The sequence below is a fragment of the Dermochelys coriacea genome, chromosome 1 (genome assembly GCF_009764565.3).
Source record: "Dermochelys coriacea isolate rDerCor1 chromosome 1, rDerCor1.pri.v4, whole genome shotgun sequence".
Taxonomy (NCBI): domain Eukaryota; kingdom Metazoa; phylum Chordata; order Testudines; family Dermochelyidae; genus Dermochelys; species Dermochelys coriacea.
This window is the reverse complement of record NC_050068.2, coordinates 255,986,754-256,005,786: the sequence shown is the minus strand read 5'-3', so window position 1 is coordinate 256,005,786 and position 19,033 is coordinate 255,986,754. Positions and strand designations below refer to the sequence as shown.

Sequence of the window (19,033 nt, the reverse complement as noted above, 5' to 3'; positions counted from 1 at the left end):
TTCTAGTCTTCATTGTTGCTACAGCAGGGAATGCGCCCTTTACATATGCAAATACTGCTCAGAAGTTTAACTTAATAATTATCAGCTGGAGTCTCTATTGATGAGCAGCTGAGCCAACTCATCAGCAGGAGAATCTGAATTAACTACTACTAGGCCCGGGGTGGGCAAACGTTTTGGTCCAAGCGCCACAGTGGGGTTGTGAAACTGTATGGAGGGCTGGGTAGGGAAGGCTGTGCCTCCACAAACAGCCTGGCCCCCCTCCCACTTCCTGCTCCCCTTAGGACTCCCGACCCATCCAACCCCCCCGCTCCTTGTCCCCTGACCCCCCCCGGGACACCCCCCTCAACCGTGCCCTGACAGTCCCCCTGGGACTCCCATGCCTATCCAACCCACGCTCCCCCCGCTCCCTGTCCCCTGACTTTCTTGATCCCTATCCATACCCCCGCTCCAAACCACTCCCTGGGGCCTCAGCGCCTATCCAACCCTTCCTGTCCCCTGAATGCCCTGCCCGAACCTCCGCCCCCTTCTCCCTGTCCCCTGATGGCCCCCCAGGACCTCCTGCCCCTTATGCAACCCCCCTCCGCTCCCTTACCATGCCGCTCAGAGCGTCAGGAGCTCACAGCCGCGCTGCCCGGCAGGAGTGGCGGGCCAGAACGCTGGCGGCGTGGCAAGGCTGCAGAGGAGGGCCTGGGGGCTAGCCTCCCTGGCCAAGAGCTCAGGGGCCAGGCCGGATGGTCCCGTGGGCCGTAGTTTGCCCACCTCTGTACTAGGCCCTGAGTTAGCATTTTTGTCTGTTGCATGCGGTTACTATTGTGGCAGTTCTAGAAACCTAAAGGTACCTGTAATACCTTTTTGTGAGCTTGCAAATAATATTTTCTTACCAATGTTGAGCTTCTAAAAAACATTGGAAGACTCAGGTTTGTTTTGTTTTGTTTTTTTCTCTTTCTGCTTCTCCATCTTTTTTATAAAAAGAAAATGAGTACTTGTGGCACCTTAGAGACTAACAGATTTATTTGAGCTACAGCTTACTTCATCGGATGCATTCAGTGAATTCCACTGAATGCATCTGATGAAGTGAGCTGTAGCTCAAATAAATCTGTTAGTCTCTAAGGTGCCACAAGTCCTCCTTTTCTTTTTGCGAATACAGACTAACACGGCTGCTACTCTGAAACCTGTCATCTTTTTTATGGAGCAGAAGCCAACATGGAACAGTTCTACTCCTTTGTCCCCCAGTGTCGTTATTGATCGCAGCAGCAGGATGTACAGCTGTGAGGAAAAACAGCCTTTGGCTGCCCTTAGTCACATGCTTAACTTTAGAGGAATTTAAGCACCTGCCTAAAGTTAGCATGCATTTTGCAGAATAGGGCTAGACTTCTGAATAAGGGCTGTAGTAGGTACTGTTTTCATTTAAATGGTCACACTTGTGAATGATGAAGTTGCTGGGCACAAGGGGGAGGTATTGAAGTGATGATGTCAAAAAGAGGTGCAATTCTTCGACAGAAAATTTTAAAATTAGCAGCTGCTGCTGTTTTCCCTCCTGCTCCCACTATAAAGCAGCAAACTTCAGCTGGCTACAATATGTCCCCTGCAGAAATTTTTAATGAGTATTTCCCTAGTGTGCTTTATTGTTCACCCCATGTTCCTACATCCCTTCTGCAACTTCCCTCCTGGTTCCAAGCATAATCGTCCCAGGCAAATGATGAGTTGTAGGCACCCACATTCTTCCACATTGAGGTAGTGATTTGGGTTTGTTCACACTACTATGAATTGTTTCTCATTTTCAGGAGCTGACTGTAATTGTACTACTTCTCTGGGCAGCTCAGGGGATTAGTAATGAGATATGGAGCATTTTCAGTTCAAATTGGCCATTCATTATTCAGAAATGGGTGGTAGTGACCAAGAGCTGTTACCATCTGATGGCAGTTCTCAGCCTGCATCCTAGTAGGCAAGTCCTCACATCCCAGAAATCATCATAATAGGCAACAATTGCCAGCCTTGGGAGAGAGAGGTCAAGGTCAGAATGGGTACTGGGGCCTGACTGGCCTTCTTTCCCCTACATGTGGTGCCCCTGAAGTACTTGCAGAGACTTTGTATGGAAGTGTGCCCTGCTATCCTGTTCTGGGTATAGAAATTCTAGCCTCGAGGGCTGTCAGGCAGGCATCCTTCACTAAGAACATTTTAAAAAGGAGAAAATCCCTCTAAGTGCCCCTAGAGAAAGCACTCCCCCCCCCCCCAAGTGTTATCCAAAAGCATAGTTTGCCAAAGAATCAACATCTTTGCAGGAGTGGGGCTTGGAAAAAATAACGATTCATCAAGCGCACAGATGCTTGATTTAGAACCTAATAGGTATTAACACGTTTTTTTTTACCCAAGCTTCGCTCCTGATATTGATAATATGTTATCTTTGCCAAGGTCCCCTCTTGATAACATGTTATCTTTGTCAAGCCAAATGCCTGATATAATCTTACTTTCTCTCAAAGCCCATCCTGATAAAACCTTATTTTCTTTCAGCTCCACTTCTGGAAGAAATAGGGGGGAGATGTTATTTTTAGTCCTTTTCTTGTGGACACATGAATTTTTCCAGACAGTGCAAGCAGGGAGGGGAAGATAAGGAGGGAGACAGGAGGGCGGAAAAAAGAGAGAGGCTATTTTGTAGGCAAAGAAATTAACAAGATATGTTAATGTTTGTTGGCTCTTGTTTTTAATTTACAAATAAAATGGGAATCTTAACATTTATTAGGAATTTTGGTTGTCTACAAAAAATGAATACTACTGAAAGAACCAGTACCACATTCAGAGGAAAACACATAATATTGTAACTATTATAGCTGCTCTGTGCTGTAGTACACCAAACCTCTGAGGTACTTGCCGTGACTTGGAGGCAAATGCTGATGGTGCTTCAGCAGCTAAGCTCTGTAGATGCTAATCCTGGTGGGTCCCCAGAACCACTCAAACATATGGGGTATTTTACCAAGGATGGCACAAAAGGGAAAAGTTGCAGATACCCTAGGTTCAGTGGCTTAAACAGTTACTGGTCAAAGTGAGGTAGAGATGTTCTTGTTGGGACCCCTGCAGAGCAGTCGGTTGAGGGTTGGGCTCTTCAGGCCTATTATCTGGGATGCCCTTTCCAGTACAATCTTATATTAAAAACAAGAAGGAACTTGCAGGTTTCCTGGCAGGATCAGTTAGTGGGGTATGCCATTAGTACCCCTCTGTACTACCTCTCTGCCCCAGACAGTGTTACTTTTCCAGGAGTTCCTCATAGACCAGAATCCATCTGCAGTGTCCAAAAGTCATACCCTGTTCTCCCGCAGTTCTCTGGCTTTTGCTTCAGCATGCTCTCTATACAGTTCCCCTTGCCTCCAGCTTCTCTGTTGCTCCTGGCTTGCCATGCTACCAGTGCTGCTCCAAGTGCCAGGTTCCTCAGTAGTGTCTTTCCATATAATTTCTGTCCCCTCCCTCTCTTGTCCAAGGAAGGGGTTGTGCCCGTGTGACCCTGCAAGGTTATAGATCTGTGGGGATGGGGTTGGTGGGAATGGTTATTTCGTGCTTAGCAGATTTACTATGCTATGTTTAGTGGGTTTCTCCTTTGGCCCATTAGATTGATGCAAACTCTTTCTGTATTTTATTGCCTTATCCTCAACCTTTCTCAATTTAATACCCGAAACCTCAGTTAGGGAATGAAAGAATTAAGGTTGCTCATGCAACATTAATTCAGCCTTCTGCATATGCATTATGATACAGTTCTTAATGACATGATCAAGTACTATTTTTTCCACGGTATTGTGTGGTGTGTCATTCCCTGCACAGGAGGGATTGTGCTATGGGGATGAATTGGGTCTGAGTTGTGAATGATGCCATTGTTTGTTGGCTCTCTGCCTCATTTGTTGCAGAAGTAGGAAGGTGTGTACTCTTTGTAGTACTGGGGCGGGCGGGTATTGGCCTGCCCATAACTAAAGGCCTGCCTCCTCAAGTAAGGGGGAGGAACCACTGAACCCAGGCTACCGTTAATTTCTGCAAAAAGAACAGGAGTACTTGTGGCACCTTAGAGACTAACAAATTTATTAGAGCATAAGCTTTCATGGGCTACAGCCCACTTCATCGGATGCATAGAATGGAACATATAGTAAGAAGATAGATAGATAGATAGATAGATAGATAGATACACACACACACACACACACACACACACACACACACACACACACACACACACACACACAGAGAAGGTGGAAGTTGCCATACAAACTGGAAAAAAAAACAGGAGTGGGGTGAGGTCAGAGATAAAGAATCGGGGTCAAAAGGTGACAACAAGCAGAGAACCCTGGACAGTGCCCATTGCTCCTCAAAGGCATCCAAGAATCTAGTGGACACCGCCCAGAGAAACTCTGCCCAAAGACTGGAGCGGATAAAGCACCACAAATAGACCCCATGGTTGCAGAGCACATCTCCCACCCTGTAGTGGGGTGGCTGCCCCACTCCAGCAGAACAGGGGTTAAAAGCGGCCTGGGAGAGGGCTGCAGCTGGGATAAAAGGAGTGAGAGCAGCTGAGGGAGTAGCTGACCACAGGTGTGGCCAGCTCAGTCGGGCCCAGCTGGCCCTGATGAGAAGGTTGGGGGGCCAGGAGCTGAAAGAGTCTCACTCCAGCCTTGGAGCGGGAAGGTCCTAGCTCCCTGGGAGCACAGGGTACCTGAGGTGGAGCAGTGTTGGGGAAGGGTAAGAGGAGCTGGGGAGCTCCAGCCTGGCAACTCCCCAGACTGAGGCCTTGTTAAAGGCCTAAGGAGGTACTGAGGCTGCAAAGGTGCAGCCCGGGGGGATAGGCAGAGGCAGCTGATCCAACCCCCCCTTGCCAGTGATGCGTGGCCATTACAGATGGCAATCTGCCCCTTGAGAAAGGGGCTAGGTGATGACTGTTAGTAGCTACTGAGGCAAGGTAGGGATAGTGGATTGGGGGTCCCCTGGGGAGGGAGAATCACGAGGTAAGGGTCACCAGGGTCTGGGAGGGACATGGGAGCCTGAGGCAGGCGAGACACTGGCCATCAGGGAGTGCTCCAAGGCTGGAAAAAGCTAATTCCCAGATGACCAGCAGGAGGTACCACACTGGTGAGTCTTCGCATTGCTACATTCCCCCATTCAGCTTCCTCCTCTTGGTAGGATGGATGGCTTTCTTGGCCAGTGCCAGGAGGATGTTGATGAGGAGTCCTGCGACTTTGTGGGTCCGTGGATGGGGTGTGCAGCTATCAGGAGCTGCAGGGAAAACTGCTGCCAGAACCGCAGTAAGAGGTTCTGGAGGAGTCAGAAGAGGGGCTGCAACCTGACACTCTATGTAGATATGTGCCTGGGTCTCCCAATTGTCGCAAAAAGTGTTGAGGGCGTTCATGAACTTGGCCAGGTACACACCCTGGGCTTATAGCTCCATGAAGGAGCCGGCAACTAATATCCCTGGTGAATTGTGAGACCAGAGTGGAGCACAGACTGGCCCCACCAGAGTTCCCCACCATACTTAGGTGGCAGCAGGTCCCGCCGCTTGGTGTCAGGGTGGGACGCAAGGAAATGGGTGGTGTGAAGCACGAGTGCATGTAGATCTTTCCTGGGCACAGTTCGGAGGCGGACCAGCTGGATGGCATTCAACAGACTTGCGTTACGTGTCATGGGAAGTCTCACAGGGCAGGAGTCTGATGACAAGTTCTGGAGGGCCAGGGGTGAATGGTGGGCAGGGAGCACCCTCCTTCAGGATCCGTTCAGGGAACGTGAGAGAAGCAGGAGGCTAGGCTGCTCACATCCTGGAGCACACAACAGAGGTAGGAAGGTGTGTAGTGAATGAGAAAGGGAATTGCAGGAAGAGAATGTTTGGTCTAGTGCTTTAGGCAATTGAAATCCACCGTGGGGAGCTGAATATTATCCCTGCCTCTGCTGCAGAATTCTATGTGATGCTGGTCAAGTCACTTAAACCAAACTTTTCACAGATGGTCACTAAGTTGTGTTTTCCTCTTTTGCTAGGTATCCAACCTGAGACCCTGGTATCTGACTTGCAGAAGTAAGAGCACTCACAACTGCAAATGAAGTCAATGGGAGCTGTGTTTTGAACATATAAAAAGCTATAAAACACAAAATGATCTGAAAAATCAGACCATACGCATCTATATTGGACACCCAAAATTAGGGTACCCCTTTGATTTTAATGTCTCTGTGCCTCTGTTCCCCAACTATACATTGAACTAGTAATGTACCCTCATCTCACAGGGGGTTGTAAAAACAAGTTAATGTTTGTGAAGCACTCAGATATTTTAGTGGTGACCATCATAGAAAAAGGCTATGAGGAACCTAACAATTCTGTCTTCAGAGGAGGGTTTGAATTGTGTGCAGTAAATAAGGCCTGAGTAAGGAGGAAAAAACAAAATATAGAATGGCTGCTCCTTCATTGAACACTGTCCATCCTGTTCACTGAAGAGACAGGAATCCCAGTATGTGATCATGTACTTAATGACTGTCATAATGCATGTGCCTAGGGGGCCAAATGAAGGTTGCACTGGCAAAATTAATTCATACACTTCCTAACTTTTGTGTGTTTGACTTTGCAACTGTTACATTCTTTTAAGGTTGTTTTTTGTGTGTAATAATGTATATAATTTCCAAACATACTAATTGTGAATGGATATTTGATCAAGAGAATGTTTGTAATGATGGATTGCTGTGGGGGATGAGAAAGGAATAATGCAAAGAGCAGCAGGCTAGTCTGGGATGCAATGGGGCTTGATGTTTCATGTCTGAGCCCCCAGTTCAGCAAAACACATAAGCATGTGCTTAACTTAAGCCCCATTAACTTCAGTGGAACTTGAGCATGGGCTTAAAGTTAAATGCTTGCTGAAGGTCCTTGCCGAATTGGAGCCTGAATCCAGGCCAGGATAGTAAGCAACCAAAAGTGGTAATTACCTGACGATTGGTGTGCTGTGTGAAAACAGTTGATGCTTTCAGTGCAGTAACTAGTGGCACTTTTATTGGCAGTATCAGTACTGAGTCTTGAATAGGCCAAGGCAACTCGAGCTCATACATGTGCAAATGGTCCCTCCAGGCCAGGGGTGAGGTACTGGGGGAAGCTTGACTTGCTGTTTCCTGTGCTGCGGTTGTTCCGAGGACTTCAATTTTCAGGGTTGGCAACATGACATCATCAGAGGCACAAAAGTCATCCTCCCCCCTCCTTTTTTTAAAGGAGATCAGTATAATAAATTCATTAGTGCCTCTTGAGGGTCACTCGTATTGGAATTAGAGGATGCTGTATTTACAACTTCAGACTTCTGCAGTAAATTGCTTCACTTAGCAGTTCTATAGCCAACTACCAAATCAGCTCATCGGGCACCGTTGTCTAATTCCAATTGATATAATCTGTGAGCAACTTGCAAACTGTGTCCTAGACATAGGGGAGAAAAAATTCTCAGTGAGAGTGGGAACAAGAAACTTAGTATCCCCTAGGATCCTTGTTTGGAGATATAGACATTAAAACACCAAACTATTAACAAACTTGACTTCATCCTTGTGATCCTTGTAACCAACATCTGCCATGAATTAACGGAGAACAGGAGTCCAGAAGCTGCTGAGGTAATAGGTGATTAAAGTTGAATCAGTGTTCCAAAACAAAAGAAACCATCTACCCACCTACAAAAAGCATTTGTTAGCATTCCCTGACTCCACTCTTCCTGTTTCTCTTGCTATCTAGAGTTCTTGTAATTCTGTGCAAGGCTCCCTGTGGGAATAAATTGCTATGTAATGGGCTTTGAGTGAACTTGCTCATGGGAGATCCAGAGGCAAACTGGCAAAGGTGGCCAACTGCGACCCATTTCTATCTGCAGAATGTCAGCTTTTGTTTTTAAAATATTAAGTTTATTGTCCTTAAAGATGCAAAGAAAAACCTTTCAAATGTGAACAGAATGTAAACTAAAGGAGCATCGTTTTATTGGGTCTGCAATCAGACTGACTGAAAGGTTATCTGTGAGAAATGTTAATTGTAACATTCATCTTATCTAGGAGTGAGTGTAGAGTTGACCATGGCCAGCTAATATATATTTAAAGGTGTTAGACTCTGTCTACACTAGTGTTTAAAACATGTTAACTAATGCATTTTTAAACACAACCTATTTTCCTAATCTAGACATTTAACTCAGTTAAATGAGATATGGTAGGCAGTGCCTTTATGTCAAGAATTTTTCACTCCTGATCATTTTAGCAGAAACATCTAGACCATGTACTTACCTAGTGGCATCCACATGGTATTAGAAGTCAAGAATTCAAGGGTTCTATTCCTGACCCTACCACTGACTCAGTTTGTGACCTTGGGCAAATTACACACTTGGGCTGTGAATGGATGAACTTGTGAGCGAAAGAGGGTCATTTTGAGAATGTGGTTGGGTGGGGGACCCTGCAAGGAAAAATGCCTTGTGCTCCAGGAAATGGTATAAGTGCCTAGTAGGTGGCACTCTTCTCTCTTCATGGAGGGTAGGTCGTATTAGCTGAGATTGTCAGGGATGCAACTCCATGCTCTGGTGTCCCATAGCCTCTGACTGCCAAATACTGGGACTGGACAACAGGGGGATGGATCACTTGATAATTGCCATGTTCTCTTCATACCTTGTGAAGCATCTGGCACTGGCCACTGTTGGAAGACAGGATATTGGGCTAGATGGACTATTGGTCTGACCCAGTATGGCCATTCTTATGTTCTTAACCTCTTTGATCTTCAATTTCCCCATCTGTAAGATAGGGATAATACCGTAGAATTATTCTTTTTATTGTTAATATATTTTTATGGATTCATTAAGGGTTAAGACATGGGAGGCAGTTTTCGATTTACCATTCCTACTGTGTTGATAAACCACCGCCTTTTGGCTACCATGACATAATTACTCCAGTTTCAGTATTTAATATGTGGACTATAGCAGTGAAATTTAGCAAGTCATTTTTTTATTTCTTTGGTAAAATTTTATTAACACAGAAGAATTGGGGTAAAATGCTTGACACCCGAATAAAAATAAAATAGGTGTGAGCCTGCCTAGGACCAAACATGGATCAGCAATTCCAAGTGAAGAACAAAAATTAATAGCTTTATTAATATTTGTTACAGCATTCAAAAGCTTTCTAGTTGCCTCATAGCACACTGTCTGGTTCCTTGTATTCTTACCTGGGCAAGCTCTCAGACCAAATTCTCTCTGTCCGTATTATGAATGGTTTTATTATATTTTGATTTAGATTAAATAAAAAATGCCCATATATCAGCATAGAGCACCCTGCCAATTATTTAAAGTATAAAACTAAAGTGCAGTATAACCAACTCAACCCTTCTATCTAGCAGCATACTCAGTCAAATACTAGTGCTTCTTTATATCAGCCTGTACCTCAGTCCACCTACTTCTCTTTAAAGGCCAGGTGAAACAAATATACATAACGTTCTTAAAACTGATCATGGGCTAAGTCAAGTGGGCATGGAGATTAGGCCTGTGTATCAAACTACTCTGCAACATTAAGAAACTCCTCAGAAAGGTTCATCAGTAATTATATGTGCACCGAAGCCAATGTCTGTGCAAATCTCTCTCAGACAAGAATATTTAACCCATACAATACCAGTACTGCCAACCCAAAGCTTTCAGAAATCCTGAGCCATGTCCCCAAAATCATGAATTTGGCTTAATAATCATGTTGTGATTTTTTGTTTTGTTTTTAGTTTTTAAGTTTTGGATTCTTTTTGTTTGCATTCTGGTTTGAGCCTTTAGGTAAAACCAGTTCATATTTTCAGACTTTTCTCTGTACCTATGAGTAGAGCCCTGTGTGGATACAAATTTATATCCACGTATACGGATATCTGCAGATATAAATAGATATCCGCGGGGGTCTCCCAAGAACTGCAACGGCGAAAGGAGCAGAACATGGGGCTGCCACTCCCAGGAGCCAGGGTCCTGTGTCAGCAGCTCCGTCAGTGCTGCTGTACTGACTCCAGCCCTGTCCTTTGGCGCAGCTGTACAGACCCCAGACAGGAGATGCAGTCACGCAGACAGCTGCGTGGAAGGGACGGGGGTGGGGTGGGGTGGGATGGGGCTGAGGAGGAGAAGGAGCTACACAGGAGGAGCTGCTGGCATGGGGCACTGGCTCCTGGGAGTGGCAGCCCCATGTTCTGCTCCTTTCGCCGTTGCAGTTCTTGGGAGACCCTCGCGGATATCCTTTCGCTGCTGCTGTTCCTGAGAGAGCCCTGCGGTTCCGCGGATACTGATTTTATGTCTATGGATATAAATTTGTATCCGTGCAGGGCTCTTCTACCTATGAGGGCTGGAAACTTCCTTCTCTTTTAAATGAAAGCTGAGATTTCCACAGTCACTTGCCTCCAGTAGTTGCGGTTTTAAGAAGAACACCTTCTATTGCAAGACTAGTGAGAAAATCACGAGTTGGTAAGAAAGCAATGCTGTGCAGAGGGAGTTGCTGCAGTAGCCCTTATGAGATTCTTTGGAGGAAAAGAAAAACCTCTTCATATTTAACACTTTCTATGTAGAACTTCGTATCAAATAGCTAGGCTTAGCAGGATTCAGTTTAAATCAGTAGATTTCAGTAAACATCAATTTCAGCTGACACATTGAAATCAATGAAACAAAGATTGATTGGTAACAGTGAGCGGGAGTGCAACCTCCTCCCATTGAGGCTATAGGGACTGGGTGTCACCAGCCCTGCAGCAAAAATTTTGAATTTTTACCAAAAAAAAAAGTTTGAAAGACATAAAAAAAAATTGTCATCAATAACTATAGAATAGGTTGCATTTAAAAAAAAATTTTTTTAAATGATGAAGAAAACATTATTGCTAATTTTTTAACCTGTTTTGGCCAGCTCTAAACAATAGGTAGTTTTGCTAATGTTAGATTTTTGTGTTCACTATTCCTGAATGAGGTGGGATCCAGTGAAAAGAAAAGGATGTGATCTGTAAGAATTGTGTCATAATGCATATCATAAGGGGGCAGGTTAAGGATGCTCAGGCAACTCTGAATCTGGCATGTCCTAACTGTTGTGTGCTTGGCTTTGCAACCTTAAGAAAACGTTAGTTTTTTTTTTTTTACATAAACAAAACAAAACACATTTGGGTTTTTTTTTTTAACAAGTTACAAATATCAACAAACAAGTATCAGAATTCTGTCTTTACACATATTTACAAACTCAGACATACATATTCATATTGTTACAAAATTAAACAGGATTTTATGGGGGGGGAGCCACTAATATATAGCACATGCATATTTGTGTGTGTGTGTGTGTGTGTGTGTGTGTGTGTGTATCTGATGTGCAACAGTGGAGGCTTGAAAACTGGTTCTCATTTCTATAGCAGTTTTTCATAACCTCAGTTTGAGGAGTTTAGCATTGATTAATTAAGTAAGAAACAATAGAGCGAAGCAGGAGATGAACAGGGTCTTTGCAGCAGGGAGATTATTATTATTATCTCAATTATTTTTGAGAAATATCCTGTACAAGACATTCACTCATCATCCTCATTGCAGTGACGTGTTGCAGTGAACTTAGCCCTTGTTAATTGCAGACTGTCTCACAACTCTGTGGACACCTGTAACCATTCATTTTTATTGGTCTCATTTAATTTTAACTGAAAATTATTTAACACTAGATTTGGGTTTTTTTTAATCACCTCTCAAACATTTGCCATGAATATATTGCTCTGTTAAAACCAATTTGGAAGAATGTCTCTGTCACTAAAAGATTGGCTGCCTCTCTCCATTTTCTCTCTCTAAACCCTTGTGGCAATAACACACCTGGAACAGGTTTCAGAGTAGCAGCCGTGTTAGTCTGTATTCGCAAAAAGAAAAGGAGTACTTGTGGCACCTTAGAGACTAACAAATTTATTAGAGCATAAGCTTTCGTGAGCTACAGTGTAGCTCACGAAAGCTTACACCTGGAACAGACAGTGGAATGATCCTCTCTTGGGTACATTATATGTAATTATGTTTTCCTTCTCCTGCATCTTGGGTCTCTCCTGAATGATGTAAATCACCCCCTCACACATGAAATCATGCAGGGTCAATTCTTGGCCAGATGTGACATCTGAAATGCTGCAATTTTTTGGGTGGGAGAATAGAAAAAATACTTTGTCTCGTACATTTTTTTTAAAACATTTTCTTCCCTCACTGTATGTAAATTGTCACTTCCTCTAACAATATATTAATAATCATTATATTAAATCCTCCTATTCCTCATTGTCTTCGAGTTTAGGCCCTGATTCTGACAAACACCCCAGTCCAAGACAAACATTCATCTTTATGTATGTACTTAAGTTCTCTTGAAGTTAATGGGACTTGAAGTCAGTAGGCCTGAAGCAATTGCCTAAAGTTAACCATGTGCTTAAGTATTTTCTTGAATCGGGTATCTCTTACTCTCTATAAGAGGTGGATTTATTTGCAATAAATGTCTGTGGTTTTGCTATGTAAAGCACACACAAAATGTTAACCCTGCTCTCATCCAGATATTATTTTCCATCCGTTAGATGGGAAGACGGTGTCGCTGTCGCCAATCGAATCTCAGCCCCATAGCCCTCATTACACAGCCTCGAACCAGCGGGAGCGGGAGAGCTTGGAAATACGCATGCGGGAGGTGGAGGAGGAGAACCGGGCGCTCCGCAAGCAGCTCAGCCTGGCGCAGAGCCGGAGCCCAACGCACCATCGTGGCAATCACTCAAAAACCTACTCCATGGAGGAAGGGACTGGGGACAGTGAGAGTCTGCGTGCTGGCATCGTGGCAGGGAACAGCTCAGAGTGTGGGCAGCAGCCAGCAGTGGAGAAGTGTGAGGTAAAACAAAACGCATTACCAGAAACAATGAATGCTGGGAAAATGCTGCAATTCCCTTCAAGGGATGTTGTGCAGTAAATTCTAATAGATTTACATTATACTTTGTTTTTGTCCTCTTTTGATGCTCTTGAAAATATTAATTTTTCTTCCTGATGTTGGTCTCTGTTGTTATTTGGCTGATGTCTTGTTTTTGATTCTCATGGTTCAGATTCAGGTGTAAACTGGCCTCTATTGACTGCACTAAAGCAACGTTGATATATGTCAGCTGTGAATCTGGCCCCAGATGTTTCCAAATGAGATGATAAAGACATAGGTTTTAAAAAGCTCTTACTTCCTTGTTTGTGCACCAGCCGTCCCATCATCGCAACTCTTGATTTTCTGTTCCTTAGATTGCTGCTGTCTAATCTGTTTGCTCTTCTGAATTGCCTATCAATTATCTAGTAGCAGCTGATGCAAAGCCACATGTTCTGTACAATTAGCTACTGCAGACTCTTGTAGGAGAGGTGTGGTCAACTCTATAGGCTTGGGTAGGGGGATGTCTGTTTTTGAGTAGCAGTTCGTTTTATGCCTGCATGTTTGCAGTGGATGTCATTTAGACATTCAACTATTTGATTGTATCTGCAAATCAGGTAGCTAAATATAACATCTAAGTTATATCAACATGCACCCACAAATGTTCAGGTGTAAAACTGGAAGCCAGGGTGAGGTCTAGTTCAAAATGAAGCCAAACTGGAAGGGGCAGGAGGGTCAAAAATAGATTACCCACCCCCATTAAAAAATTAACACGTTTAATCTGATACCTGTCACCCTTTTTAGCTTTTTTTTTTGTGAAAAAATAGAAGGTGAAAAATAATACGATTGAGGGGCAAAAATTAGTCTTAATTATCTCTTTTTATAAAATTAGGCCTGCTGTCTATTCAGCTGACAAATTTGATATATCTATTAAAACTAAAACACAGGTTTCCAGTGCTGGGCTTTTTTTCTGACAATCAAAAAATGTAATACTGGGGCTAAAGGTGGGGTGTCAGATTTTTTCCTCCAAACAATGAGGGTCTGATCTTTCTCTCTGTGTACTACAGGAGAGATGTGCCGTAGAATTCAGTGGCAGGAGGATAAGGCCCTATGTAAATAAATTTTGACCTTCCTTCTTATTCTTAATCAAGCACTGGTTAGCTCATTCCTAGCCTCAATACCTTCAACCAATTTAGGGCAAGTGAATAGCTGTTAAAAAAGAAAATGTTTTCAGTGGCCTTCTAGAAATACATGTGCTTCCTCTGTAGGGTTTAGCTGGAGGCAATGCTTATATAAAACATGAAACCTCACTGTGCATTCCGTGCCCCTATCTAACCACATGCAATATTGATAACGAAATAGCTTTTCCTTCTTCTTAAGGAATTCACATTATAATTCAGTCACATTCACACTCACACTCTCACAGAGTTTTTCAAAATTTGAAGCTATTGACTGAATCTTTCTACGTCTCTGACCTAAGAGCGCCTGTATCAAGGCTTGGGGTGTGGAGTAGAGAAGGGGAAGGGCCTGGGAATCAGTACAAAAGAAGGGGAAAGGCTAGAGCTCTGTGGGAGAATAAATGTGCTGGTACTAGACTGTTGATCACAGTCAAGGAGCTCTTTAAATCTTGAAACATTTAATAACTTTCCATTTGGGGTAGTTTTAATAATAAAATATTTGAAAATGTGATTAAATGTGATTAAAATTTATTATCTGATAACTCATGATTTATGTGATGATATTTATAATGTAGCTGATATTTAACATTTTATAGCATGTGCAACATATTCCAGCACAGCCATCACTTTCTATTGTGTCCTGTGGGCTGGGATAGCTGTTCATATGGGGTAATGTAGCACAAGGGGCAGAGAAGTTTGATCAGGTCTGTGGTCATTCTAATCTCTTGCTTGCATTAGCTAGATCCAAGTCTTGTGAAAGTTCTTTCTTGCACTCATAGATCTCCCACTACTAGTGAACAGACTTATTGTTTCAGAGTAGCAGCCGTGTTAGTCTGTATTCTCAAAAAGAAAAGGAGTACTTGTGGCACCTTAGAGACTAACAAATTTATTAGAGCATAAGCTTTCGTGAGCTACAGCTCACTTCATCGGATGCATTTGGTGGAAAAAACAGAGTAGAGATTTATATACACACACACAGAGAACATGAAACAATGGGTTTATCATACACACTGTAAGGAGAGTGATCACTTAAGATAAGCCATCACCAACAGCAGGGGGGGGAAGGAGGAAAACCTTTCATGGTGACAAGCAGGTAGGCTAATTCCAGCAGTTAACAAGAATATCAGAGGAACAGTGGGGGGTGGGGTGGGAGGGAGAAATACCATGGGGAAATAGTTTTACTTTGTGTAATGACTCATCCATTCCCAGTCTCTATTCAAGCCTAAGTTAATTGTATCCAGTTTGCAAATTAATTCCAATTCAGCAGTCTCTCGTTGGAGTCTGTTTTTGAAGCTTTTTTGTTGAAGTATAGCCACTCTTAGGTCTGTGATCGAGTGACCAGAGAGATTGAAGTGTTCTCCAACTGGTTTTTGAATGTTATAATTCTTGACGTCTGATTTGTGTCCATTCATTCTTTTACGTAGAGACTGTCCAGTTTGGCCAATGTACATGGCAGAGGGGCATTGCTGGCACATGATGGCATATATCACATTGGTAGATGCGCAGGTGAAGGAGCCTCTGATAGTGTGGCTGATGTGATTAGGCCCTATGATGGTATCCCCTGAATAGATATGTGGACAGAGTTGGCAACGGGCTTTGTTGCAAGGATAGGTTCCTGGGTTAGTGGTTCTGTTGTGTGGTGTGTGGTTGCTGGTGAGTATTTGCTTCAGATTGGGGGGCTGTCTGTAAGCAAGGACTGGTCTATCTCCCAAGATCTGAGAGAGCGATGGCTCGTCCTTCAGGATAGGTTGTAGATCCTTGATGATGCGTTGGAGGGGTTTTAGTTGGGGGCTGAAGGTGATGGCTAGTGGCGTTCTGTTGTTTTCTTTGTTGGGCCTGTCCTGTAGTAGGTGACTTCTGGGTACTCTTCTGGCTCTGTCAATCTGTTTCTTCACTTCAGCAGGTGGGTACTGTAGTTGTAGGAATGCATGATAGAGATCTTGTAGGTGTTTGTCTCTGTCTGAGGGGTTGGAGCAAATGCGGTTATATCGTAGCGCTTGGCTGTAGACAATGGATCGAGTGGTATGATCTGGATGAAAGCTAGAGGCATGTAGGTAGGAATAGCGGTCAGTAGGTTTCCGATATAGGGTGGTGTTTATGTGACCATCGCTTATTAGCACCGTAGTGTCCAGGAAGTGGATCTCTTGTGTGGACTGGTCCAGGCTGAGGTTGATGGTGGGATGGAAATTGTTGAAATCATGGTGGAATTCCTCAAGAGCTTCTTTTCCATGGGTCCAGATGATGAAGATGTCATCAATGTAGCGCAAGTAGAGTAGGGGCATTAGGGAACGAGAGCTGAGGAAGCGTTGTTCTAAGTCAGCCATAAAAATGTTGGCATACTGTGGGGCCATGCGGGTACCCATCGCAGTGCCGCTGATTTGAAGGTATACATTGTCACCAAATGTGAAATAGTTATGGGTCAGGACAAAGTCACAAAGTTCTGCCACCAGGTTAGCCGTGACAGTATCGGGGATACTGTTCCTGACGGCTTGTAGTCCATCTTTGTGTGGAATATTGGTGTAGAGGGCTTCTACATCCATAGTGGCTAGGATGGTGTTTTTAGGAAGATCACCAATGGACTGTAGTTTCCTCAGGAAATCGGTGGTGTCTCGAAGATAGCTGGGAGTGCTGGTAACGAAGGGCCTGAGGAGGGAGTCTACATAGCCAGACAATCCTGCTGTCAGGGTACCAATGCCTGAGATGATGGGGCGTCCAGGATTTCCAGGTTTATGGATCTTGGGTAGCAGATAGAATACCCCAGGTCCTGGCTCCAGGGGTGTGTCTGTGCGGATTTGTTCTTGTGCTTTTTCAGGGAGTTTCTTGAGCAAATGCTGTAGTTTCTTTTGGTAACTCTCACTGGGATCAGAGGGTAATGGCTTGTAGAAAGTGGTGTTGGAGAGCTGCCTAGTAGCCTCTTGTTCATACTCTGACCTATTCATGATGACGACAGCACCTCCTTTGTCAGCCTTTTTGATTATGATGTCAGAGTTGTTTCTGAGGCTGTGGATGGCACTGTGTTCTGCATGGCTGAGGTTATGGGGTAAGCGATGCTGCTTTTCCACAATTTCAGCTCGTGCACGTCGGCGGAAGCAGTCTATGTAGAAATCCAGGCTGCTGTTTCGACCTTATTGTTGTGGCGGAATGTGGCTGTTGTGGGAGATTATGATTGCAGAGGGAGAGGCGCTGTTAGATTGCTCTGGGCAATGCAATGGAACGTAAGAACGGCCATACTGCGTCAGATCAAAGGTCCTTCAAGCCCAGTAACCTGTCCTTTGACAGTGGCCAATGGCAGGTGCCCCAAAGGGAATGAACAGACAGGTTATCATCAAGTGGGCTTGAATATCCAGACAATGGTTTAGAACTGGACTTAGCATTAAACGTGCACAGAGAAGAGCACTGGGGAGGTGTCTTCATGGTGATGGTCTGCTACATTTTGTGACAGCTGGAGCTTTCTCAGGGTATGGTTGCTTCATACTTAGATATGAGTTGCAGAATTGAGCGTGGAAGTTATTGTCATATGCACCACAAGTCAATATCTAAATTATTCAGCCATCTGGCTTCATCGTCAAAGGTAGCAAGGTGTTGCACTTCATCCTCCAATCTTCTGTTTGTGCACTCCACCACCACATGTTTGACAGTCTACATGGCTGCCCTGTGGTCACACTGAAAGATTGGGCTAAGCCAAATTTTGGCATTATGGCAGCCACTTTGGCTGTTCCAGTCAACAGCTTGTTAAACCAAGTCCAGGAGCTGTGTCCCAAGCTGCAAACAAGTGGATATGGGTTAGGGCTTCTAAAGTTTGTCAATATGCCTGTACCAGAGTGGCTTTCACTCTGCGAGGACATAGCTGTTGACCTCAATATGCCCTGGTTCATCTGAGATTGGTGTTGGACTGGCAACACCAGACATCAGTGCATGAGTGGCTACTGCTAAAGGATGTCACAAAGTCAGTCATAATAAGTCAGCAGAAATTGCAGGTTGTGTAAGTGTTTTCTTCCAGAGGCATGCAGATCTTCTGTTCGTCGCTTACTTGCATATTTTGTCAGCCTTGGATGCAGCAGGTTGTTTTCATCCATCATAGCTCTCCAGGCAGTTTTCAGGATGATGGCATCTCCTTGAAGTTTGGGGGAGCCATATAGGCCAATACATATAAATTAGATGTTAATGTGTGGCGAAGAGAACCACTAATAGTGCAGGTGACTGTGTTCAATGCCGAGTCAATGAGATGCATGTACTGACTTCTGCCCCAAACTTCTGCCCAATATTCCACTGGAGCAAATACCAGGACTAGGACTGAAGTTCATAGAACATTTGCCTATGCTCCCCAGGAGGTTCCTGCTTCTGAATCAAGGCAGTGCAGGAGGTGATCTTTTTCTTCAAATGTTCTAGATGGGACCGATATGTTAAATTATGATTTAGTTTGACTCCTAAATAAGTGATAGCTGACTGGAAAGGAAGTGGATGATCCTCAACACAGACTGTAAGGGGTTGATTGGCTAAGCGATTTTTCAGATAGCATTGTGGCCACTGTCTTAGACTCAGTTAATATAAGTGTCCATTGAAGAAGGTAAGTGGCTGGAGCGTTCATGTCCTTGCTGAGTGACCCTTCAATATCATATAGAATGTTACCCATGTCAGCCAGACAGGTATCATCCCCATGTATGTTCTTATTAGCCTATTTGTTGGTAGATCATAGGTAAGTAGGTTAAAAAGAAGAGGAGCTAGAATGGATCCTTGCAGGAGTCCATTACAGAGATGCCTAAGTTCACTAACTTTGTCTCCAGCTTGCAAGATCAAGGTCCAATTCCTTATTTCCATGAAGAACTGCACCAACTTGGCTGTCAGCCTGTCATAAATATAAAGGGAAGGGGTTAAGAAGCTCTGATACAGTACTATAAAATCCTCTTACCTGTAAGAGGTTAAGAAACTCCAGTAACCTGGCTGGCACCTGACCAAAAGAACCAATAAGGGGACAAGATACTTTCAAATCTGAGGGGGGGGGAAAGGCTTTGGTCTGTCTGTGT

General features: G+C 44.1%; 1 protein-coding gene across 4 annotated transcripts in view; it reads left to right on the top strand.

Moving 5' to 3' along the window:
• LARGE1 (LARGE xylosyl- and glucuronyltransferase 1) overlaps positions 1 to 19,033 on the top strand; it is a 371,084-nt gene that overhangs the window by 156,350 nt on the left and 195,701 nt on the right. For all 4 annotated transcript variants that reach the window (XM_038396618.2, XM_043519916.1, XM_043519928.1 and 1 more), the window contains one exon: positions 12,518 to 12,819. In XM_038396618.2, coding sequence (XP_038252546.1) covers positions 12,518 to 12,819 — 302 coding nt within the window. The remainder of the gene's footprint in view (positions 1 to 12,517; positions 12,820 to 19,033) is intronic.